Consider the following 25,858-nt stretch of genomic DNA (forward strand, 5'->3'; position numbering starts at 1 on the left):
TTCTGGTCAATGGTAACCCCAGGATATTGATAGTGGGGGATTCAATGATGATAATGCCACTGAATGTCAAGGGGTAATGGTTAGATTCTCTCTTGTTGGAGATGGTCATTGCCTGGCACTTTTGTGGCACGAATGTTGCTTGCCACTTGTCAGCCCAAGCCTGAATATCATCCAGGTCTTGCTGCATTTGGGTATGGACTGTTTCAGAATCTGAGGAGTCACGAATGGTGCTGAACATTATGCAATCATCAGCGAACATCCCCACTTCTGACCTTATGATGTAAGGAAGGTCATTGATGAAGCAGTTGAAGATGGTTGGGCCAAGGATACTACCCTGAGGAACTCCTGCAGTGATGTCCTGGAACTGAGATGATTGACCTCCAACAACACAGCCATCTTCCTTTGTGCTAGGTATGACTCCAACCAGCGGAGAGTTTTCCCCCTGATTCCCATTGACTCCAGTTTTGCTAGTGCTCCTTGATGCCACACTCGGTCAAATGCTACCTTGATGGCAAGGGCAGTCACTCTCATCATATGACAGGTCGTAATATGCATGCTGACATTTTCCAAACAGTGGCCGGTTTGCTCAATTGCTAGCATGTGGATCAGATTAACACCAACATCACAGGGTTTGATCACGTTCTGGCTGAGGCAGAATTGGGGCCTGCCTCCACGCCCTACCCATAGTAGAAAATCACAGCATTTGCTGTGTTTTGCAAAATAATCGCCAAGGACCTGCCTTCAGGCAGAAAACTGAAGAAGAAGTTATTTTTCCAAACAATGCGAAGACCTTTCTCATCTGCTATGGAAGTAACTCAGACAAAAGATACTCTGTGGCTATTGATGTGATGCAATGTTTTATGAGCGAATTAGACCACACAAAATCCCAGTGCTTATATTTGAAAGTATGTTTTCTTTGATTTGGTCCCTCAAGTGTATGAAAGAAGTACCATGTCTGTAGCTATGGCATGGAAAGTTATACAGCTGAAGTGCTGAGAGATATCAACATTATTACAAATTAAGTCTCAGAGATGGAACTTGTTCCCATAACAGAAGCAAAGTACCTGACTTGGTCCCATAATACAGTCTGATGAGTGTATTGATGTGGTTTGTTACCAAGATTTGTATTCGTGACATTGCACTCAGCACAAGGCTACTTTAATTTTAGAAAAATCAATAATGGTACATTATAATCAGCAGATTGAGTGAATAGGTGATGAGCACTATTATGAAAGCAGTGCCTGTGTGCATACAGAACAAATGTCCACAAACTAAGGGTTTGTCTAAAATAGCATTAAAGGTGAATCCACTTCAGAAGCATATCTTGTAAAACAGAGAACTATTCAAAGCACTCCTTTGAACCAAATAAACAAACTAAAGCATTAGAAACTTATTTATAAGTCATTTACGTTAAATCAGACTCATGGCGCCACACAGAACCTTCAGAAGAAGACCTGGGCTTCCTACATTAATATCTGTATTACCTGAATTGAAACAATGATTTATTTACCATTGGCTTCATTGGCACCCTCCATGATCACTGTCATTGCATGTAGAAGGCAGTGCTGCTCTACTGCAAAGTTATACTCAACCTGCTGATCAGAAAGTGTAATTACAACACTGTCATCAGGCTGCCAAAATAACTGGAAATTGTGTTGCAACTTCTACCTATTTTTTTTATTACTGAGGAGTTACCTACTGAGAAAATAGACATTGCTGCAAACAATTTTTAAAATTATAATGGAGAAATTGATGGCAGCTACTAACCCATTTTCCTGAGTGAAACAGGAAGAGTCAAGATTTTACGTTACAGTAATAGCTGGAAAACAAATAAAGTTGGAAGGCTGCAGGTCAGATGCTCAAACTGTGCTGAAGTAGCTGATCTTAGCCAGACCAGCTCTAGGGATTGTATGACCAATTCCAGTACCCCTGAAACAGGAAGCAGAAAAAGATCTGTCAGAGTTTTGACGAGCAGCATCAGGGTTCATGAATAACAATTGCCAGACAATAACTAACACCCACAAAACTATATTCCAGCAAGGAATCTATCCCTTTAGGAGAGAAGGAGCAGTGAAAATTTGTAGATAAAAAGGACAAAACTAAAACACTCAGGTTATCACATAAAATGGTTGCCAAGCAAATGTCGTATATGCTTTTCATTTAGGAGGAACAAATTATTCACTGCAATAGCCTTTATCTGTTGAGTAAAAGATGCAATTCAATTTTCAGGATATGGCTATTGATAACTAACTAATCTTGGAATAAAATGTTTTATATTTCCCAAAGTTAAATACAATCTTTTTTTTTGTAAAAATATACTTTATTCATAAAATATCTTCAATCACATTCCAAACCATTTCAAAAACAACATTACAAGGGTACAATCCAGGTTAAACTTTTACAAAATGTATCACCAGGTGCATCAGTACAAACAATATTACAATCATTTACAGCCTTTCATTTTGATCTGTACAGCCCGAGGGGCTCTAAACAGTTCTCAGTCTCTCGGTGCGCTGTGGTAGAAAGGTCTTAGACAGCGACCCTTCCCCATTGCGCCTTTGCGGCAGCTGCCCCAAGCTTTAGTGCGTCCCTCAGCACGTAGTCCTGGACTTTGGATTGTGCCAGTCCGCAACAATCGGTCGGGGACAACTCTTTGTGCTGGAAGACCAACAAGTTTCGGGCAGACCAAAGCGCCTCTTTCACTGAGTTGATGATCCTCCAGCTGCAGTTGATGTTTGTCTCGGTGTGTGTCCCTGGGAACAGCCCGTAGAGCACAGAGTCCTGTGTCACAGAGCTGCTCGGGATGAACCTCGACAGCAACCACTGCATCTCTCTCCAGACTTTCTTTGCAAAGGCACAATCCACAAGGAGGTGAACAACGGTCTCTTCCCCACCGCAGCCACCTCGAGGGCAACGTGCAGAGGGGGTGAGCTTCCTGGCGTGTAGGAAGGATCTGACGGGGAGGGCCTTTCTCACCACCAGCCAAGCTACGTCTTGGTGCTTGTTGGAAAGTTCTGGCGATGTGGCATTCTGCCAAATGACTTTGACAGTCTGCTCGGGGAACCATCCCACAGGGTCCACCCTCTCCTTATCCCTCAGGGCCTCTAGGACGTTACGTGCTGACCACTGCCTGATGGACTTGTGGTCAAAGGTGTTTTTCTGCATAAATTTTTCCACCAAAGTTAAATACAATCAAATAAGGCCTCCCCAGTCACAAAATGCCATAAAGCCTGAAAATAAAGTTGGGAATGGGGCACAAATTTCAACACCCATTTTAAAGATTGAGTGACCCTTAATGTGGAGCTATTTACTAATTAAATCCTTCTTTAGGTATGCCTGCTGAAACAACCACTGCAATGTGTTGCATGCTGTTTGGTGGAATCTTTGAAAAATTTCCCAAATTGAAAGTCTGCTTTGCCCATGGAGGTAAGAATTACATTTTAGCATATCAAAGAAAGAGCCAATGAGTGTGAAATCTAACAACACCATTGCACAAAACAGGCTGATAGCAAATTAGCAGCCCATTTCACATCATGCCCACTTCATTTTCTTTGATGGCAATAGACTGCTAATCTGCTGTGAACGCATTTTGCACCACTGGTGTTGACCAATTTTACCTGCAATGACTTGCAGTTGCTATATTCTACATTTTTAAAAACTTGTTTTCTGGTTGTGGGTAACACTGGCAAGGCCACATTTCATGCCCATCCCTAGCTGCCCTGAGAAGATGTTGGTGGGCCTGTTTTGATGAGCTATTGTTTGCATAACTGAGTGTGCAAATAATCACTCAAGTTGGCCACTTCAGGGGGGAATGAGGGTCAACAATATGTAGACAGGGCACAAAGAATGCAATTACAGCTCTGTGACTTTGTAACACACCATTATCTGGACGGAATGGGACTCATAATTCCTTAACAAAAAAACAGAATTACCTGGAAAAACTCAGCAGGTCTGGCAGCATCGGCGGAGAAGAAAAGAGTTGACGTTTCGAGTCCTCAACTCTTTTCTTCTCTGTCGATGCTGCCAGACCTGCTGAGTTTTTCCAGGTAATTCTTTTTTTGTTTTGGATTTCCAGCATCCGCAGTAGTTTTTTGTTTTTATCTCATAATTCCTTGTTCTTCTCCTACAGGACAGAGAGCGCATATATAAAATTGACACCGAACCTTCATGCTAATTACCTAATTCCCAGGACCTGGGCTGAGGTCAGCAATAGGACAGATTTACAGGAGAAGTCCTGTGAACTATGATTCTGGCAGTGCCAAAGCACATTCAGAATTTTCAGTTATAACCACAAGTGATATCAATAAATGTACATGTAAAATGACAAACAGAAATGAAAAGAGATTTTTTTTCCCCTTTACAATGCAACTATGAAGCATTCAATACAGTCTGAAGCTGCAGTCAGGGCCTAATCTTATATCAGAGATAAGTGGAATGAAAATCCTTGTTGAGGCTTTTCTTTGAAGTCAGTTCAGACCTTAACACTTGATTTACTCTGCACTAGTTTAGTGTCAGAGTGAAGCCACTTTACATTGATACTGAATGTATCATAACGCACCCATATGGCAACACAGGGTGAAGATAAGGCATCTTTAACAGTGGTAGATACCTTACAAACTTCACTTTGGCAGCAACAGGGGGCACAAAAAGACTCAGAAAAATTGTACCGATTTTTCCCCAATACAAGTTCCCCATAACTTAATATGAGCTCCAACAATCTTAGTTGACACCAAGAGGTTAAGTTCTGGGCTGGAACAATTCCTGTTAGAAAGTAAAAGCAAAAAACTGGTGATGCCAGAATTCCAAAACAAAAATAAAAATACCTGGAAAAACTCAGCAGGTCTGGCAGCACCTGCGGAGAGGAACACAGTTAACATTTCTAGTCCGTATGACTCTTCAACAGAACTAAGTAAAAATAGAAAAGAGGTGAAATATAAGCTGGTTTAAGGGGAGGCGGAGGGTAGAGCTCCAGCTCTACCTCTTTCCATAGAGGGCCGTGATAGGTGGAGATAACCAAAAGATGTCATAGACAAAAGGACAAAGAGGTGTTGAAGGTGGTGATATTATCTAAGGAATGTGCTAATTAAGGGTAGCAAGCAGGACAAGCAAGGTACAGATAGCCCTAGTGGGGGTGGGGTGGAGTGAAGGAATCGAAATAGGCTAAAAGGTAGAGATAAAACAATGATGGAAATACATTTAAAAATAATGGAAATAGGTGGGAAAAGAAAAATCTACATAAATTATTGGAAAAAAAGTGGGGGGAATCGGACAGGGGGTGGGGATGGAGGAGAGAGTTCATGATCTAAAATTGTTGAATTGTTGACTAGGCACTTTACAGCCTTCCGGGCTGAATATTGAGTTCAACAATTTTAGATCATGAACTCTCTCCTCCATCCTCACCCCCTTTCCGATCCCCCCCTTTTTTTACAATAATTTATATAGATTTTTCTTTTCCCACCTATTTCCATTATTTTTAATAGTCAGTCAGAAGCCTCGCCCACTGGCCGCTCATGATGGGAAACAGCAGGTGTGCTGTCCGCAATTTCCTGTCTATAAAAATGAATAAAGGAAAAACAATTGGCAGCACACCTGTGATTTCCAGATATGCACAGTGAAGCAAGCCAACCTCCCTGCCTGGAACCGGTATTTATAAAACAGCTCTATAGCTTTGGGTCTTCCATGAAACTTGGATGAATCCTCCAGATGCTCAAGGTTGAATTTCCAATGTGTACAAAGTCCTTAAATTTGTTCCAGTCCGTTTATATAAATAAAAAATCCAAGCAGACAGCTACAAAAATTAAAATTGACCAAACTTTATAAAATCAATATTTTTCAATAACTTTGTTTCAATCTCTGGTTTTCTTTTTTGTCTAATATCTTCAACATGGAAACATTACGTTTATGTAAGCCAGTTGGAAGCTACTTGCAGATTTATTGCCATATCAAATGGTAGGAATTGTGACAAAAATTATACAAAGAATTGAATTTTCAACCATTCTTCTCTAAATATTTATTTCTTTCAACATTTCAATTGTACATTGGAGCCATGAAGATCTTACCGGCTGCATCAATTAACCCTTTGGTAGCACCTTGGTGTCAAAGTCAAAGCTAAAACAGAATTCTACCTCAATTAACTAAAATAGCTTGCTATGATTTACAAGTTTTTTTTTTGTTTATGCATACCTTTTAATCTGTTTTATAACACTTGTCACTAAAAATTTAAAGAACCATATTGTAGATATTTTGAAAGCAGCAGGTGTACTTAATATTAAAGTGGTTACATTTTTTCATGACTGTGAGAAAAGAGAAAGTTGTCTTCATATTATTTCCCTTTAGGTGGTGCTTTTCCTTATACCATTGGGAGGATTGAACATGGGTTTAACGTCCGTCCTGATTTGTGTGCCATGGACAACAAGACAAGCCCTCAAAAGTGCCTAGGCCATTTTTACACAGATTCATTAGTACACGATCCACTTGCACTGAAGCTGTTGGTGGAGGTGATAGGGAAAGTGAGTTGGACCTTTTCTCACATTTTGTTCACAGATGACAGCTCTAACTGAATGTTTATCTGTACACTAAGCAACAATTCACAATGTGTGAATAAAAACAGAAAATGCTGGAAATACTCAACATATCTGACTGTATCTGTGGAGAAAGAAACAGAGTTAACATTTCTGGTCAATGACCTTTCATCAGAACTAGGAAAAGATACGATGTAATAGGTTTTAAGCAAGGAGAGAGTCAGTGAAAGAGAGGGCGGTGGGGGAGGGGTGAACACAAGGGAAGGTCTGTGATAGGATGGAAGGTAGGAGAGATTAAATGGCAAAAGGGAGTGGTAATGGCCTAAGCCAAGAAACAAAAACTGTGTCCAGAGGAGATATGAATGGCAGAATCATGAACAGCTTCCACCCAAAAACAAAAAGAGAAAAACCAAAAATAGCATAGAAGATGGAAACAAAATGGGGACAGAGGTTACGATCTAAAATTGTTGAACTCCAGAAGGCTGTAAAATGCTTAATTGTAAGACCAGCCTCTAGCTTACCTTGGGTTTCATTGGAACACTGCAGGAGGTTGAGGACAGAGGGGTTTGAGTGGGAACAAGATGGTGAATTAAAATGACAGGCAAATGGAACCTCGGGGGTCACGCTTGCAGACTGAAAGGAAGTGTTCCACAAAGCAGTCACCCAAAATGCATTTGGTCTCCCTGCCAAGTATTTCAAGCATTTTTTGCTTTTACTTTAGATTTCCAGCATCCACAGTATTTTTCACGTGAACAATCTGCTAAAATGCTTTACCTGTTAAAAAAAATCTATTTTATAGCCAATCACATTAAATTTTACCCGTCTTTAGGACAAGGTGATGCTGGGGACAGATTATCCATTCCCACTGGGAGAACTGAAACCAGGAAAACTTATTGAATCTATGGAAGAATTCAGCAATGAACTTAAAGTAAGATTAATATTAAGATCTACATGTTGCTCCTTTGGTTCTCAAATACAAAGGGAGAAATTTTCAGCCTCAAGAATGGGTAGGTTGAGGAGGGTGGATAGTAAAAATAAGTGATTTTTGAATCGGAACCATAACTAAATTCCAACATATCACTTCCATGTTTAACAGAGGCACATTTGGATATATGCAGGTAACCTACTGTATTCACAGTACCTTTATTAGTGCAGGCAGACAGGTATTTATTAGTACACTTAACATTGTTATGTGATATTAATTGGATCCATTTGCTTTGAATTTTACTGACCCCTAAATTTAACCTCTCCAATACATGTTTCCCCTAGCTTTAGGAAAACTGGCAGCTGAAGGGAGATTTTATTTATTTATTCATGGGATGTGGGCACTGCTGGCTAGGCCAGCATTTATTGCCCATCCCTAGTTGCCCTTGAGAAGGTGGTGGTGAGCTGCCTTCATGAACCACTGCAGTCCATGGCCAGAATTTCCCGCTTGTCGGTCAAGCGGGCCCAACCGACTCGGTGGTGGGCGGGCGATTGCCGCTGGAGAAACGGGCCACGCCGCCATTTTCCGCGGGCGGGCCAATTAAGTCTCGCACCGCGGGTAAGCAACTCCCATGGAGAACGGGAAAATAGTCATGGGGGCGGGCGGCCTCAGACTGCCAGTTCCAATGGGGAGCCGGCAGCCTGTCTAAAGAGTGGCCAGGCAGCCTGCTTGAGGCAGTGCACCATGGCCACTCGTGGAGAGAGGGAGGGAGGTGTGAGTGGACAGCAGCATGAGCAAGAGGAGGGGGGCAGGCTGCAGGGGAGGCCAGAGGGGGGGCCACTGTGCCCCCTCAATTTTCAGATGCATGCCTTGCTGTCCTCCTGTAAGAGGTATCCTGCTGTATCCAGAGGATGGGAGGAGGAGGGCCCCCCATGTCACCAGCCAGGCGTGGAAGGAGGTGGGTGACGCTGTAAGCACCCATGATGATGTGCAGCGCATTGGCACCCAGTGCAGGAAAAGATTCAATGATTTGCTGCGCTCTGGACGGGTAAGTACCATGTCTGTCTTGGCCATTTGACCCAGAAGGCAGCCTTTGAGCCCCCACACCACGTCTTGCTGTCGTTACTGCATTGGGCATTTGGCGCATACTGGGTGGGCAAACAGATAGTGACCATGCTTACATCAGCCTTAGTGGTTGAGGAGAAGAAGGGTTCTCCCCACAGCATATGTTGGTGTTTGTGGCATTTGAGTAGTCTGGGGGCAACCTGCAGGGGAGGCCGCTAGACACATACTCAGAACTCCAACACATGTCATACTGATGGTAATGAGATGGTGCAAGGAGTGCCTCAAGGCGTTTTGGGCAAGTGCCATATGCTGGCATCAGCACCGCACCTAGTTGCGCCTCCTTGCCATGGGCGCTAAGACCCCTGTGCTATTCAAAGTGATGGACGCCAAATGTGTCCAAGGTGGCCATTGGGGGAGGGGGTTGGGACCAGCCATATTATCTTCTGGGGACTGATCACCAGTAGTGTGGACAGGAGCCGCTGGAGGCCTCAGATGGGCCACTGTGGTTGTGGTGCGGCGTGTGCTTGCGGGGTACATGAGCGAGCAGCCCCAATAAATCCTCTTCTCTTCAGGCAAAAAGTCACCACAATGCCCGGGAGCACCAGAGGACTGGAGGTGGGTGCGCCTTCCGAAAGCGCCTCACACCTTTTGAAGAGCAGGCCATGGAGCTGGGCAGGAGGCAGGAGGCCAGGGTGGCCGGGGGCGGTGAAGCTGGGGTCCAGCGGCCAGACATTTGAGGTCCACAGTCCTATCCACTCTGTCTGCCCACCATCCAAACCACTGATGGGTGCTGCCATCATTAATGCTGAAACAATGCTCATTCACAGACTGAGACATTCTGACGTGTGGGTCATACAGAAGAGACTCTCATCCCCTTGAGGATTCGCATCTCCACCACCTTCCAAAGTCACCTTATCCCATTTGTGACCACTATCACCATGGTCTAACATGCCATTGGATCGCTGCTGCACAGCCAAAGACTTATTGCATCTGAGGGGGTTTGGGACCTCCAGCACCCTTTCAGCCAGTGCACCCCACATTACTTTGTCCAAAAGGTCCTCAGCACCTCAGCTGTGAACCTCATGACACTCAACTTAGATAAATGCCACCACGTTACTCATCCCAGCGCCAAGAGGAAATGTTGCCTTCTGCCCACCCAGTCTGCCCACCCGGTCTATGCCCGTCCTTACGGAATGAAGGTCAATAATGTGACCTCTCAATCTCCTGTGATTGACGGCAAATGTCACAACTGTTTGCGATGTTTCCTCAGCCCCGCAACTATCCAGGCCACAATGCACACAGGTCAGGTACCTCTGCACTCTCCCCACTCCTATGGTTCATAACATGCCATGCGGCATTCCTGAGGCCATCTGACCAGCCTGTCTGCGTGTGCGTTTAATGGTTGGGGCCCTTCTTGACTATTTTCCACCTCACCAATGTTATCCTCCTTCGGGTCTTGAAGGGTGGGTGACTTATAATGCTGGGGGGGAAAGGTTGAACTGAATGTACACTAACTGATGCACTGTCCTTGTTGTTAATTTCAGCATCACCACCAAAGCGACCCACACCTTGACCCCGTGGCCCCCTCCTCCACACTTGAGGGCCAACGTGTGCAACTTGTGGCACATCATTTCAGCCAGCCAGGCACCAGCGCAGACACACACACCTCGGTGGGGACTTTACCATCGGCTAGTGCTGCAGGGGACAAGGCACATGCTGAGTCCGGCACTGATGACGTGCCTCTGGAGTTGTCCCCAATGCAGCAGCTGCAGGACAGGCGTCAGGAAATGCGTTTGCATCTGGCAGGGTTGCATGAGGGAATGGTTCAGTTGCTCTCTGCGACGGAGGAGTCCAGGCAGAGTGCACATGAAGATTTGGCCCTCAGAGCAGAGCTTCAGGCTTCCTCCAATGGGAGATTGGTGACTCTCATAGAGAGGGGCTTCAATTGAATGGAACATTTTACGATTGGGATACGCTCTGACCTGCAAGCCCTCACAGCGATACTGGCCACAGGTGGTCATTCCCAATGTGCGAGATGTTATGGATACCAAGCACCGGCACTCGGTGCCCATCCATCTGCAGTGAGCAGGGAGGTCCAATGTGACCTCATGTCGGCGCAGCGGCTGCCTGTCGTTGCTGCGAGCTCCTCTAAGGGCGCTCCAGATGAGGGCAGCAGCTCTTCCGCCCCTCTGCCAGTCAACATTTCTTCCGTTGAGGCTGCGACAACTGGGGAGGTGCCAGTCCTGGAACTGGCCACCCCCTCCCAGGCAGGGCCATCACAGGCTCCACGGGCCAGAGGACGCCCGCCAAGGTCATCGAGGCCAACCGGACAGCAGAATCAGCAGGCTGTCTCACAAGCCATTCCGAGCGATGGGGCGGCACCAAGACAAAGCACCCGTAAACGTAAGCATAAGGCACCTTAGGCACTCCACGGGTATGTCACTGGTGATTTTGTGTTGGCCTTAGAATAGGGACCCATATTTTTGTGATCGCAAAAAAGTGCTGGGTACTTTTCTTTTGGACAAAATAAAGTCCACATTTCTACCCATGGCTGAGGGCCTTTTGTTTGTGGTGCATTTTTCTTTTTCACATATTTATCATGAGTGTTTGAGTGGACATTGATGTTTCCGTATTAAGCCCTTATTTGCAGCTGAACAGGTGGAAGATGTGGCACTTAAGTGCCACGTGTGGAAGTGCCAGGCAATGCTGGTCCTGCTGATCCATGTGTGTGGAGCTAGCTGAAGGTACTTTGGATTAAATTGTCATGGGTGTCCCTGCCTCCTTGGTGTAAATGCAGGTCATTGTTCTGCCCCTCATCATCACCCTGTGTTTCCTCATCCTCTGAGGCACTGCTGGATTCATCATTTGCAGCCTCATCCACTGCGTCAAGGTCTTCATCGTTAACTGCATCCCCCCTTTCCAGCGCAAGATTGTGCAGAGCACAGCATGCTACCACTATCACAGAGACGTGACCTGGGGCGTACTGGAGTGCGCCCCCTGAGCGATCCAGGCAACAGAAGCGCATCTTGAGAAGACCGATGGCTTCTCCACCACAGCCCTTGTGGTGCCGTGCCTCCTATTGTACCGCTGCTCAGCTTCTGTTCTTGGACGGCGTAGTGGCGTCATGAGCCACCTTTTGGAGGGGATAGCCCTTGTCACCCAGCAGCCAACCATCCAGCCGGGCTAGAGCACTGAAGAGCCCCGGAACCTGGGAGTGTCTGAGGATGTAGGCATCATGGGAGCTGCCTGGGTATCTTGCACAGACTTGTAGAATCTGCATCCTGTGATCACACACTATCTGCACATTCATGGAATGGAAGCCCTTCCTGTTGACGAAGGCACCGGGCTCACCTGCTGGCGCCTTGATGGCCACAAGTGTACAGTCTATTGCACCCTGGACGTGGGGGAAGCCAGCAATGGCTCGCTGTGCCTGACTTACCTGGTCGCAGCGGAAGTGGATGAAGGTGGATACCCATCTGAACAGAGCATCTGTAACCTGCTTGACACAATTGTGGACAGCTGATTGGGAGACACCGCAAAGATCACCCACCGAGCCCTGGAAGGAGCCAGAGGCATAGAAGTGGAGGGCAACTGTGAGCTTCAGAGACGCTGGCATTGGGTGTCCACCCATAAAGTTAGGAGATATCTCAGGGCCAATCATCTGGCAGATATAGTTGACTGTCTCCCTAGAGAGTCGGAGTCTCTTTCGACACTGCACCTCAGTTATATTGAGGTAGCTGCTTCGCCGCCTGGCAGCAGGATAGTGGCGTCTTCTGCGGCCCCTTGCACCTTGGACAAGCTCTTGGCCCTGCGCCCCTTGTGCCTGTGCCTGGCCTCCCAAAGGTGGCTCCCCTGGAGGCTGATTGTCCTGTCCTGGCCGCCTCCTTATTCTATCCCTCCCTTCCTCCTCAGGGGAGCTGCCTCCAGTGGAGAGGTCAGAACCCATAGCCCCAGGCTAAATGGAGGCCTCCGGAAAGCTGTAGGCCTGAGAAAGATTGCTGTCTGCAGACTGGTTTCAAAGTACACAAGAAGCTCTTGGAAATCGATGAGAACTGCTAACAATCACACAGGCAACTTTAAAACATTTTCTGCAATTAAAACTTAGTGTAAAACATGAACAACCCCTCTGAGTCCACATATCCTGACATTGCATGAGTTTTATTAAAAAATCTCCTACCCGCCTGCCCGTTGGGCCCATGCGCCAACCCGAAGTTCGCACGTGCCCCTCAAAATCCTGGACAATTGGCAAGTTAAGGGCCTTAACGAGCCCTTCAATTAATGGCGGGCGAACGCCCCACTGCTGAGCACGTCCGCCGACCGAAATATCGCGATGCCACGCACTGACGTCGGGACACTCGCGTGACATTTTAAGCGCTGATGTGCGGGCTACGCCACCCGCACGTCAGCCGGAAAATTCTGCCCCATGTGGTGTAGGTACACCCACAATGCTGTTAGGAAGGGAGTTCCAGGATTTTGACCCAGCGACAGTGAAGGAACGGTGATATATTTCCAAGTCAGGATAATGAGTGACTTGGAGGGGAACTTCCAGGTGGTGGTGTTCCCATCTATCTGCTGCCCTTATCTTTCTAGATGGTAGTGGCCGTGGGTTTGGAAGGTGCTGTTGAAGGAGCCTTGCTGAATTCCTGCAGTGCATCTTGTAAATGGTATACACTGCTGCTACTGTGTGTCGGTGGTGGAGGGAGTGGATGTTTGTGGATGTGGTGCCAATCAAGCGGGCTGCTTTGTGCTGGATGGTATCAAGCTTCTTGAGTGTTGTGGGAGTTGCACTTATCCAGGCAAGTGGGGAGTATTCCATCATACTCCTGACTTGTGCCTTGCAGGTGGTGGACAGGCTTTGGGGAGTCAGGAGGTGAGTTACTCGTCGAACAATTCCTAGCCTCCTCTGACCTCTGCTCTTGTAGCCACAGCATTTATATAGCTAGTCCAGTTCAGTTTCTGGTGTATAGTAACCCCCAAGATGTTGATAGTGGGGGATTCAGTGGTGGTAATGCCAATGAACTTTAGGGTTAGATGGTTAGATTCTCTCTTGTTGATGATGGACATTGACGTCCCCCACTCAGAATACATTCTGTGCCCTTGCCACCCTCAGTGCTTCCTCCAAGTGATGTTCAACATGGAGGAGCACTGATTCATTAGCCGAGAGAGGGCAGTATGTAACCAGCAGGAGGTTTCCTTGCCCATGTTTGACCTGATGTCGTGAGACTTCATGGAGTCCAGAGTCGATGTTGAGGATTCCCAGGGCAACTCCCTTCTGACTGTATACCACTGTGCTGCCACCTCTGCTGGGCCTGTCCTACCGGTGGGACAGGACATCCCCATGGGTGGTGTTGGTGGTCTGGGACATTATCTGTTAGATGTGATTCTGTGAGAATGACCATGTCAGGCTGTTGCTTGACTCGTCTGACATGGTGCTCTCCCAATTTTGCACTCGCCCCCAGATGTTAGTGAGGACTTTGCAGGGTCGACAGGGCTGAGATTGCTGTTGTCGTTTCCAGTGCCCAGGTCAATGCCGGGTGGTCCATCCGGTTTCATTCCTTCTTTGTGACTTTGTAGCGGTTTGATACAACTGAGTAGCTTGCTATGCCATTTCAGAGGGCATCTGAAAGTCAACCACACTGAGAATGTTTTTCCAGCACAGCTTTTGCCACCCTCAAACTACGCTGTAAATTATTCATAATCTGACCACGTCAATCAGCCGATCCCAGCCACCACCTGCAATCCAGGTCCCTGATGTCCAACTCTCCCCTGCCTCCCAACCTCCAATTTCCAACTCCCTCCCATCCAACAATCAGAAGGTCAGTCAGCTCAGTCCCAGGACATCACTGCAGGAGTTCCTCAGGGTAATGTCCTAGGCCTAACCATCTTCATCTGTTTCGTTAATGCCCTTCCCTCCATCGTACAGTCAGGAGTAGAGATGGTTCACAGGTGATTGCACAATGGTCAACACCATTCATGACTCCTCAGATACTGAGGCAGTCCGTGTCCATCTGCAGCAAGACCTGGACAATATTCAGGCTTGGACTAATAAGTAGCAAGTAAGATTCGTGCCACACAAGCAACAGGCAATAACCATCTCCAACAAGAGAGAATCCAGCTATCTCCCCATGACATTCAATAGCATTACCATCAGTGAATCAAAATCTTGGGGGTTACCATGGATAGAAATTGAACTGGACCAGCCAAATAAATACAGTGACTACAAGAGAAGGTCGGGGGCTGGGAAATCTGTGATGAATAACTCACCTAAATTGACAGGCACTCACACCCCAAATCCTGTCCATTATCTACAAGGCATAAGTCAAGAGTGTGATGGAATACTCTCCACTTGCCTGGATGAGTGCAGCTCCAGCAACACTCAAGATTCTCGACACCTTCCAGGACAAAAGAACCGGCTGGATTGCCACCCCATTCACCACAATAAACATTTACTCCCTTCATCCACCGATGCACAGTGGTAGCAATGTGTACCATCTACAAGATTCACTGCAGCAACTCATCAAGGCTGCTGCGACAGCACCTTCCAAACCCATGACCTCTACCACCTAGAAGGACAAGGGCAGCAGGTTCATGGGAAAACTACCACCTGCAAGTTCCACTTCAAGTCACTCACCATCCTGACTTGGAAATATATTGCCATTCCTTCATTGTTGCTGGGTCAAAATCCTGGACTCCCTCCCTAACAACACTGTGGGTGTAACTACACCACATGAACTGCAGCGGTTCAAGAAGGCAGCTCACCACCACCTTCTCAAGGGCAATTAGGGATGGGCAATAAATGCTGGCTTAGCCAGCGACAATCACATCCCATGAACGAATATTTTTTTAAAAATCAACCAGCCTCTCCATCTGGCTGGCTACAGCTGGGAATTAAGTTGAAAATTTTAAATCAGGTCTTGCGTTAAACCCATACTTCTAAGTTTCCCAGCTGCTAAATCTTCCTGTCCCACCATCACCGCACACCATTGCCCCCACCCCCAGCTCCCTTCTTGTCTCGCAGTCATTATCTGGAACAAAGAAGCTCCTGATTCTTCCCTTCCGTCATCTTTTTGTCTCCTTTCCACTCTGCATACTCTGTTACTTACCTGTTATAGTTTCAGATTTTGGAACCCTATGCAGTCCTTCTTATTCTGACCCACTCAATCTCTTCCCAATTTCAGACCCTACAGCCTCATACTCCAGAGCCCATATCCTTCACAATTTCACGACCCCAGGTTTTCTTCCTTGCAGCAGCCAGGTCCATAGCCACAGTTCCACTATGATATCAACTGGAAGATCATCCAACCCGTGGGGTCCATGGCTCCAAAAATATGAGTCATAAACTTCCATAAATAAGCTGACCCAAAAGAAAAACACTGAAAAATCCAGCTCCCTTAAACTCAATTTTAAAATTCATATGCTCCAAAGAAAATTTCAACAGATCTCCCTTCAAACACTGACTGAGATCATGGAGTTGCATTTGTTGGAAGGTATTTTTGGAAGAAGCCTTTTTAAGATTTCAGTACATTAAGAATTTCAGATAAGTTATTGCTGTAACTTATGCCTTGCTACAAAATGACATTCATAGTGAACATTGAATAGGCTGTAAAGTAATCTGAGTGTTTTGTTTTGGACACACCACTACTCTACAGGCCAAATCTAGTAGCACCTCTGCATCACCAGTCTGTCCCAGCTCAGTTCACCGCCTTGCTGCTCCTTTCTTATCTGAGTTTCCCACCTTCCCCTCAACCTTTCAGCCTCAGCCCCAAATTCTAGTTACTCCTACACACTTTCTCATTGCAGAGAAAGGCTACTTCACAAATAGCCTCATCCTGACCAGGCCCAGGCTTCCCTCACCTCCAATCAGATTCATCCCTTGTCTTTACCTTTGCCTCCTTTCTGCTTCTGCTCCTTGGGCCCTGCACAGTTCTGTCCCATTACTATATATTTTGCCATCTAGGGTAGAATTTTGCTCATGGGCTTCAGGACCTTGATGTCAGCTAGGGTCAAATGGGCTCAGAAGCCCGAATTGTGTGGGAAAAGTCACCTGGCTGTAATTTTCCATGAATTGACCAATTAGTGGCTAAAGGGCAGGATAGGCTCTCGAAGCAGGGGTGGGGGTGGGGATGAGGAAGGCAGGCCTTCCAGCACTGAAGAAGCAGAAACTTGCTTTTTCAGGTAAGAAAGAGAGAGGTTGTCTCAAGATGGAAGTGCCCTCACTTCATTTTCTTTTATCTTTAAGGTTTAAAATGCCCTTAACGGCCTCCGGCTGCAGCTGAATCCAAAGCAGGTGGATAGGGCCACAAAGCCTGTCTCAAATGTTGCCCCCCTTGCCTACCCCTCCCTCTGCTTCACCAGGAGGCCACCTCCAGACAGCTGGCCTGCTTCCTGATGCCTTGGGTGGTGTCCAGTCAAAATTCCAGTCAGCCTATCACAATAGGCTTTACAGGCCTTTAAAGAGCCTTAATTGGCCACCCACTGCTTGCTGATAGGTAGCCCTGTAGCCTCCCATCCGGCATCTGAGAAAATGTGCCAGAAAACTGACCGGTGGCATGAAATTCCGCACCTCCATGCTTGCACCAACTGGGGTCTAAAAATCCAGCCTAGCTTTTTGTTAAATACTGTAAATACAAATTCAGTAAATGAATAAAAGAAATAAACTTACAGAAGTGAGAGAAGGTAAAGAAAAAGACAATTTTTCAGAAATGGTATGATCAAAAGTGAAAAAGCTGTAGTCAAACAGGGAGGCATGGAGAAAGTGTGTTAAAGACAATTTAGAGAAAGCAAAATAGAAGGAACTGTTTATAATTTTGCCTGTGATTACCACTGCAGATTAACCACCGTACTGTACAATTATATAATTCTTCCCTTATTTTAAAACACAAATAAATACAAATTCTGTCTATTTATACTGGATTTCTTTCAAATTTATCATAAAATGGTTTCACTTGTTTTACAGGATAAACTCCTCGCCAAAAACGCACTGGAGTTCCTTGGCCTTGAAAAGAAACAGTTTGACTGATCTAATAGCTCTTTAACATGCCTTTTTGTTCCTAAGTTAAGAAATGTCTATACTATTTGAGACAAGCTGGGTTGGGAACTTGATTGATAAACATCTTCCCAAAGGTAACATCTATAATTCAGTTTATTGTTATGGGATAAGTTGATCACTATTTTGAAATTAACATCATAACCTATTTATGGTAACTGTGTACTATGACACAGCTCTGGCTTGTATTAAGTTAACCAACAGGAGCAGCCCTCTAAAATCCATAAATATTTAACATTAATTGCAAATGCTTACTGAAAAGTTGACTGCACCTAAGAGCAAAGACAGCAAAACTTCATGAAGAACAAGAATTATATTAAACATCTTATATCTGCATGGAATTCTTGTTTTCACAAGTTGGCTTCTCTTGGCTACATTTTTATCAGAGTATTTTGTTAAACTTTTCCCATGTCCATATTTATAATAAAACCTGCTTCTGTGACACTGGCCTGAATTTTTCAGTTGGTGGGCAGGCTCAGCAGGAGCGGGTGAGGGCAGTCGCGGAGTCAATCACCGCCCACGATTGGCTCTGCACTGCCATTTTACCCGGGCGGGCCAATTAAGGCCCGCCCCAGTGTAAGACACGGGCATGCCCGCGAAAGAGCGCTTCAATCTCCCTGAGGCATGGAGCTGCCTCAGGGAGATTGAAGCGGTTTTCAAATAAATAAATAAATGGATTGAAAATGTAATTCAAACATGTCCCCTCATATGACTGTGTCATATGAGATGGGACATATTTTTAATTTCATAAAAATTTTTTATTTAATTAATAAAAGCTTTAGGAAACCTCATTCCGCTCGTGGATGAGGTTTCCTAAAAAACATGAAGGCTGCTTGGCCTTTTCGCCTGCCTGTCAACCTTAAGGTTGGACAGGCAGCATCAGCAATGACCTTAATTACTTCCTTAATGGCCTTAATAGGCCACTTAAATATCGGTGGACGCGCAGGCAATTCCAGCACGCGCCCGCTGAATGAAACATCCCGAGACAGCATCATTTAATGCGTCAGCGTGTTGGGCCCGCCCCACATGCTGACTGAAAAATTCAGGCCATTATCTCATTTTTTTTGGATGAGAGGTTAAACCAAAGCTCCATCTGCTCCCTCAGGTGAACATAAAAGATTCCAAGTCACTATTTCGAAAAGGAGCAGGCAAGTTTTCCCTAGTGTCCAGCCAATAATTATCTCTTAATTAACATAATAAAAACAGATTATCTAATCATTATCAAATGCTGTTTGTGGGTGTGCACAAATTAGTTGTCATGTTCCTGACATTACAGCCGTGACTATACGTAAAAAATACTTCATTGGCTGTAGAGCTTTGGGGCAACTTTAAGTTATGAAAGACTTGATATAAATACAGATTTTTTCTTTTTTAATTACATCCATCTGCCACTTCAAGTTTGTATTTCCTTGCTCCTAAGCCTGTATCTTCACAAAGACTCAATTCCTTAAATAGTTTGAACATGCTATGATAGAATAGCAAATATTTTGTAATGTATTTTAAAGGAGATTTGTAGATAGACTGAAGACAAAGCAGCAGAGATAGAAACCAACTTCAGGAAATCCAAAATATAGGCAGTTTCTCTCAGTGTAACGTTATCCATTCAGGAGTATGTGTAGGCTGCTACTTATAACTATCAATATAACTTTTAAAGCTATTGTTTTGAAGTGATGTGAATCCAGACGTATATTGACACACAACCAGCAGTATTACTCAGAGGTCAGGTGCCAATCTGACATCCTCCCAAGCACACTGAAGGCAGAAAATGTTAAAATCTCTATGTCTACTTAAAGGCAGTATAACATCTTTTCCGCTTTGCACCTGCCATAGCATAATTACAGTCTGGCATGAAGCCATGTTTTGGAAGTACCTAGGGTGGCTTTTGGGCAGTAAGGGAATGTTTAAACTCATTCTAGAATGGTTTTAATGTTTAGATAGAAATCTGTTCAAATACATAGAAGCTATGACTCAGAAACAGGTTATTTGACAGAACCAATTTGTTCTGGTGTTTACCCTCCACACAAGCAAATACTTTTAATCATATTTACCTATCCTGTTCTCATATTTCTTCAATCCCTTTTCCTTTTTCCACCTATCCAATCTAATCATGAATGTTGAGATAGTTGCTGCCTCAACCACTAACCTTGGAAATGAATTCCACAGACTCCAAAACTGTGTAAAGATGTCACTTCTGCCCTCAATTCTCAATCTTTTACATTTAATATTGTATCTATGGTCTTTGGTTTTTGACACTTCAATTACTGAAAACAACCTGCTTCAATATGCCCTCCCCTTTCCTTTCATAACTGATTGTTTTTCTTAGTATTTGTACATCCTCATATCAATCAGCATCCTAGTGAATCTGCATTGTGCACTCTCCAAAGCCTCAATTTCCTTTCTAGAGTTCTGTTCTCACATCATTAAAAATTAGCCAGCAGCAGAATTCCACATGTGCATCCAGGCACAAGGCATTAAATTATTTGTCACATGGTTCAATGAATCCTGCACTGAGAGATGTTTCCTCCAAGTTGTGCAATTGGGAATGTGCCATACAGAGGGCTAGCAGGCCATGCACAAGCAGCAGCCCCTTCAAGATGCACAATCTTGGGTCGCACACAGCGAGGGACATTGGCAGTGAGTTCACCTGGCTGTGTGAATTGAATCCACTGGCTGTACAACATACGGTACAGATATTGGTCAGTGCAACTCACCTGCACTATATTAGCAGTTTTTGTGATTTAACATAATAGTAAAATTATAGGTCATTTCCAAAACTTATAATTGAATATTTTGTTTTAGCTATTCTCATGCCAAATAGTGGAGAAATTCTGCGTCACATTATTTAACATTTAATCAGGACGTAAGTTTTAAAGTAATGCTACTGACAAAAAAATATGAGAAATAGACTTTATTTAACATATTTGCCCAGCATATATTCTGATGAATACATATCAGTATAAATAGTTTATCTTTGTTATATTCCTGGCATGTGATATTATTCATGATTTGCATATGTCTTCACATTCCTTTTCCATTCTGCAAAACAAGCATGCAAAAACTGCATCCATATTTTTAAATACACCTGTGCCACTTTAGCACAACCATGGCACCTGTGAATAGGACTATTATACAGATGTGCATCTGCATTACTGTATCAGTGGAAACAGAATCCAATTAAAAAGAAAATATTTATTTTTCAATTGGTATAGGCAATAATTAGTCACCTCTGCATTTCTGGTTTACAGTCAAACATTAAAAGGAAATTATATAAAGAGCCCTGTGCCTTCAGTGTATCTGCATGTGAATGAGAACAGTAATACAATAAGACTCAACAACCAGAAGTAGGGGACACAGTTTAAAAATAAAGGATCTCCCATTTAAGACAGAGATGAGGAGAATTTTTTTCTCTCAGAGGATCGTGAGACTGTGGAACTCTCTTTCCTAGAGAGTGGGAAGGCAGGGTCATTGAATATTTTTAAGGCTGAATTAGATAGATTCTTGATTGACAAGGGAGTCAAAGGGTATAGGGGTTAGGAAGGAAAGCGGAGTTGAGGCCACAATCAGATCAGCCATGATCTTATTGAATGGTGGAGGAGACTTAAGGAGTCAAATGGCCTAATCCTGCTCCTAATTCATATGCACATATAAGATGCCAGTTCTAGGTTGCCCCTTATAACCATTTTGGTCTTAAGGTCTGACATTCCTCTAGTTGATAATGGGGCTGTAATTATTCCTCTCATTATATATTTCTACCACTTTTCCCATTAGAATTAACAACAGGAGGAATTTCACCCCAAAGTTATCCCATTATGTAAAGGATTTCCCCATTTGTGTTCAAAACCAACTCTGTTGCAAAAATTAGTGACAAAGAATTTCATCTCTATTTTTCAGAAGTTGTTTATCATATGTGTTTCACGTTAATTCTCATTCCAATCCTGTAATGTATTGTTTCAAATAATAGTATTTACTAATTAACTCAGCTCAGAAGCTTGCAATATTTTCCTTCATATACTTTGCTTTGTGAATGATGATTCAGTAGTAAATGGTGCGTAGTTTAATTGTTTGTGCTTTCAATTGAAATGGGACAGATCAGTTGAAATCTGTCCATGCTTGTGTGTGTCATTTCAATATTAAAGTGAATAAAACATCTACATTTTTAAGTATTCGTGTTCTATTTAAATTTCTATGTCAGTGCACTTTGAAAACACCATGGATAGAATTTTCTGCTTGGCGTGCAGCCGACACGCTCGAGCATGAAATAGCGCGCGATGACGTCGGGCAAGCGTCCTGGCATCATCGCGCACTCACGATATTTCGGTCGGCGGGTGTGCACAAGAGTCAGCAGCGTGCCCACCAGCAATTAGGAGGCCTATTAAGACTATTAAAGTAACAGTTGACAGCAATTTTTCGCTGCCCGTCCAATGTTACGTTGCCAGGCGGACTATGCCTTTTTGATGTAACCTGATCCAAGGGTGGGGTGAGGTTTCCGCTATTAATTAAAAGAAAAAGAAAAATGTTTGGAAAGAATTTTCATCATCTATATTTTCATGTGAGTGAGTCTGATGTGTGGACATTTTTTCTGCAGTTTCCAATCTTTGTTGATTGGTTTTAAATTCTTCAGCCTGACGCAGCTCTCTGCCTTCAGGGAGCTTTCATTGCACGCTCCCCCACGTCCACACAGACTTCAGCGCTCACCCTCCTCCTGCCCCCACCATGGCAGCGCTGAGCCTTTCAGTGTGCATTCCAGGCTAGCAGGCCATTAATTGGGGTCAGGGTCCGATCGCGGTCGGCGGTCCGTTTCCCCAGCCACTCCCAGGCCTGCCAATCACGGCCGCCCACCGACCCGAAAATTCTACCCAATATCATTGTGGATGGATGTTGTGTTTTTATAATGATATTAAATCACCAATCATTCATAAGGGATTAGGGAAAAACACGTGTTCACTTATTTAGACTAGGCACATAAAAACATATATACATGGATAGAAAGCTTGAAGACATCAGTAGCAGAGCTGTATGTGCTGTTTTCTGCTCACAGGCCAAAGTGAAACTGAGACTAAGGGCAGGATCTTCCAGTCGGCGAGTGGGTGGGGCAGGGCCTGCTCGCTAACATGTAAAATGATGCGGGATGATGTCGGATGGAACTTCCAATGTCACCCCGTATCATTTCCATTTTCAGGTTGGCAGGGGCGCGGCCGAATCAGCTGTGTGCCCGCCAACCTGTCAATGGCCTATTGAGGTCACTGAGACACTAATTAAAATCATTAATGGACCTGCCTATCCAACCTTAAGGTTGGCAGGCAGGCCGGGTGCCCTGGCGGGCTTCAGAAAAAGTACAAATTCTCATCCATGGGTGGGATGAGGTTTCATGAGGGTATTTAAATTTTTAATAAAGGTTTCAGTTGAAGTTACAGACATGTCCCAACTCATGTGGCAGTGTCTACGGGGGGTCATGTCAGGGAAATTTTCCTATCATTTTTATTGCAAATTTTAATTTGGAGCCGATCTCCCTGAGGCAGCACTTACCCTCAGGGAGATCAGTGCGTTCTTTCGCCTCCCCACCTGCACAGGGAGCGCATAGTGCTTCCTGGCGGACGTCATGCTGGGCGGGCCTTAATTGACCCACCCACGTAAAATGGTGGCGCGCCCCTAATCAGGGGCGCCAATCGGAGGCGCACCCGCCCGCGCCCGCTCCCGCACTTTCCCCCCAACAGGGGGGAAAGTCTTTCCCCTTGTCAACTTGGCTAGTTGCCACGTACCTTCTCTGGGATCCTGTATGCAAACTTGTTGTCCCAACTGTAAACTTGGCAATTCTGTATCCGAATTTTTATCATGCATGATGATCATCTTCTCTTGCAGTTTTAAAAGTTGCTTTCTAGTTTCCGAGAGAGTAGAATGGGCAAGAGTAGTTAAATTGATACGCACAGGTCTGCCAAACATAAGCTCTGCCGGTGATGAAATAGTTGCACTTAAAGGTGTTGCTCTCAGATGTAACATTGCCTAAAAACTAAACTGGACTAGCCATATAAATACTGTGGCTACCAGAGCAGGTCAGAGGCTAGGAATTCTCGTAGCAGACGTAATGTACAAGAACGCTCCACTCCGGTTAATTAACGTGTATGGCCCGGCACAAGGGGCTGAGCGGCTGGAGGTTTTTCAGCAGCTCCCACTGCTGCTGGCGACCTCCAGGCCGGTCATTCTGGGCGGTGACTTCAACTGCATCATCGATGCGGCTGGACGATCCAGCAGGGCCGACAGCAGATTGGACGCTACGTCCAGATCCCTGATGGAAACAGTTAAGGATGCCAAGCTGCACGACGTCTTCAGCAACCCTGCAGACGGAGCGCAGCGTAGATACACCTGGTCGCGGCCAGACGGGTCCATTCGTTCCAGGATAGACTTCCTGTTTGTGTCCCGTGCATTCACAGTCAGATCCACCGATGTCAAGCCGGTGTTCTTCTCTGACCACTGCCTCCTACTGGCGGACTGCCACTTGGAGAAGGACCTGAGGGTGGGCAGGGGGGCATGGAAGCTAAATGTGCAACTGCTGACCCCAGAGAACATTGAGGAGCTCAAGAGGGATTACAAAGGTTGGAGAACTGTGAAACCCCTCTTTGAGTCCCTGACACACTGGTGGGAAGCGATCAAGGGAAACATCAAGAGGTTTCTCATCCTCAAAGGCACCCAGAAAGCTAGAAAGGAACAGAGGGAAATGTCCCGACTCCAGAAAAACATGCAGAATCTGCTCCGGCTGCGGTCGATGGGGGTCGATGTCAAGGAGGAGCTCCAAGAGGTGAAGAGCCAGCAAGCCTCGCACTTTGCCTCGGAGGCCTCCAAGATCATCTTACGTTCCAGAGTCCGCTCCGTGGAGCAGGATGAGACGTGCTCACGTTTCTTCTTCCAAAAGGTACACAGAGAGAGCTCTGTGATCAGCAGCCTGAAGGAAGAAGACGGCTCAGTAAAGTCATCACGGTCCGACATTTTGAGGATCAGCAAATCCTTTTATGCCGGATTGTATGACGTGAAGCCCACGGACAGCACGGCCTCCCAGTCCTTCCTGTCCTCTATCACGGAGGTCTTAGACGACAGTACGCGGGAGAGCCTGGACAAACCGCTAACTCCTGATGAACTGACTAAGGCCCTTGAGTCCTTCGAGAAGAGTAAAACTCCCGGAAGCGACAGCTTGCCGGCGGAGTTGTATTCAGCTCTGTGGGACTTGATCGGCCCAGACCTGCTAGGAGTGTACGAGAGTATGCTCCTGGCTGGTAGTATGTCAGAATCCATGAGGAAAGGCATCATCACCCTCATCTACAAGCACAAGGGGGGAAGGGAGGAAATTAGAAATTGGCGACCCATTTCACTGTTGAATGTGGACTATAAGATTCTGTCCAAGGTCATCGCCAATCGGGTCAAATCCGCTCTGGAATTGGTGATTCACCCTGACCAGACCTGCACTGTGCCGGGCAGGAAGATCTCTGACAGCCTCGCGCTGCTCAGGGATACGATTGCCTATGTGCAGGACAGGGGTGTGGATACCTGCCTCATCAGCTTGGATCAGGAGAAGGCCTTTGACAGAATATCGCACACCTACATGGTGGATGTGCTCTCCAAAATGGGGTTTGGGGAGGGAATTCGAAATTGGATCCAACTGCTCTACACTAACATCAGTAGCGCAGTCTCAATCAATGGGTGGGAAACAGATAGCTTTCCGATTAAATCTGGAGTCAGGCAGGGCTGTCCTCTCTCGCCTGTTCTTTTCGTGTGTTGCATAGAACCCTTTGCCGAGTCCATCAGGAAGGATCCGGGCATAAGAGGAGTGACGATCCCAGGCAGTGGAGGCACTCAGGTAAAAGCCTCCCTGTACATGGACGACGTCGCCGTCTTCTGCTCGGATCCGCTGTCGGTGCGCAGACTGATCCACATCTGCGACCAGTTCGAACTGGCCTCGGGAGCCAAGGTAAATCGTGGGAAGAGCGAGGCCATGTTCTTTGGGAACTGGGCTGACCGATCCTTTGTCCCCTTCACTGTCAGGGCTGACGGCCTGAAGGTGCTGGGGATATGGTTCGGAGGGACCAGGGCATGCGTTAGAAACTGGAAGGAGCAAGTGGCTATGGTGAAAAAGAAACTGGGCATGTGGGAGCGACGCTCCCTCTCCATTGCGGGTAAGAACCTGGTCATCAGGTGTGAGGCACTCTCGCTGTTGCTGTACGTGGCACAGGTCTGGCCCATTCCAGACTCCTGCGCGATGGCGATCACTCGAGCCATCTTCCGCTTTATCTGGAGGTCGAAAATGGATCGTGT

The 25,858-nt window shown here is 45.6% G+C and overlaps 1 protein-coding gene across 1 annotated transcript in view; it reads left to right on the forward strand.

The window, feature by feature from the left end:
• Nucleotides 1–17,998, forward strand: part of acmsd (aminocarboxymuconate semialdehyde decarboxylase) — a 50,403-nt gene extending 32,405 nt beyond the window's left edge. The window contains exons 7-10 of the mRNA XM_078552411.1: nucleotides 3,331–3,426; nucleotides 6,337–6,509; nucleotides 7,351–7,449; nucleotides 17,468–17,998. Coding sequence (XP_078408537.1) covers nucleotides 3,331–3,426; nucleotides 6,337–6,509; nucleotides 7,351–7,449; nucleotides 17,468–17,530 — 431 coding nt within the window. The 3' untranslated portion in view covers nucleotides 17,531–17,998. The remainder of the gene's footprint in view (nucleotides 1–3,330; nucleotides 3,427–6,336; nucleotides 6,510–7,350; nucleotides 7,450–17,467) is intronic.
• The last annotated feature ends 7,860 nt before the right edge of the window (nucleotides 17,999–25,858 follow it).

This window comes from Cetorhinus maximus, chromosome 11 (genome assembly GCF_964194155.1).
Source record: "Cetorhinus maximus chromosome 11, sCetMax3.hap1.1, whole genome shotgun sequence".
Classification (NCBI taxonomy): Eukaryota; Metazoa; Chordata; class Chondrichthyes; order Lamniformes; family Cetorhinidae; genus Cetorhinus; species Cetorhinus maximus.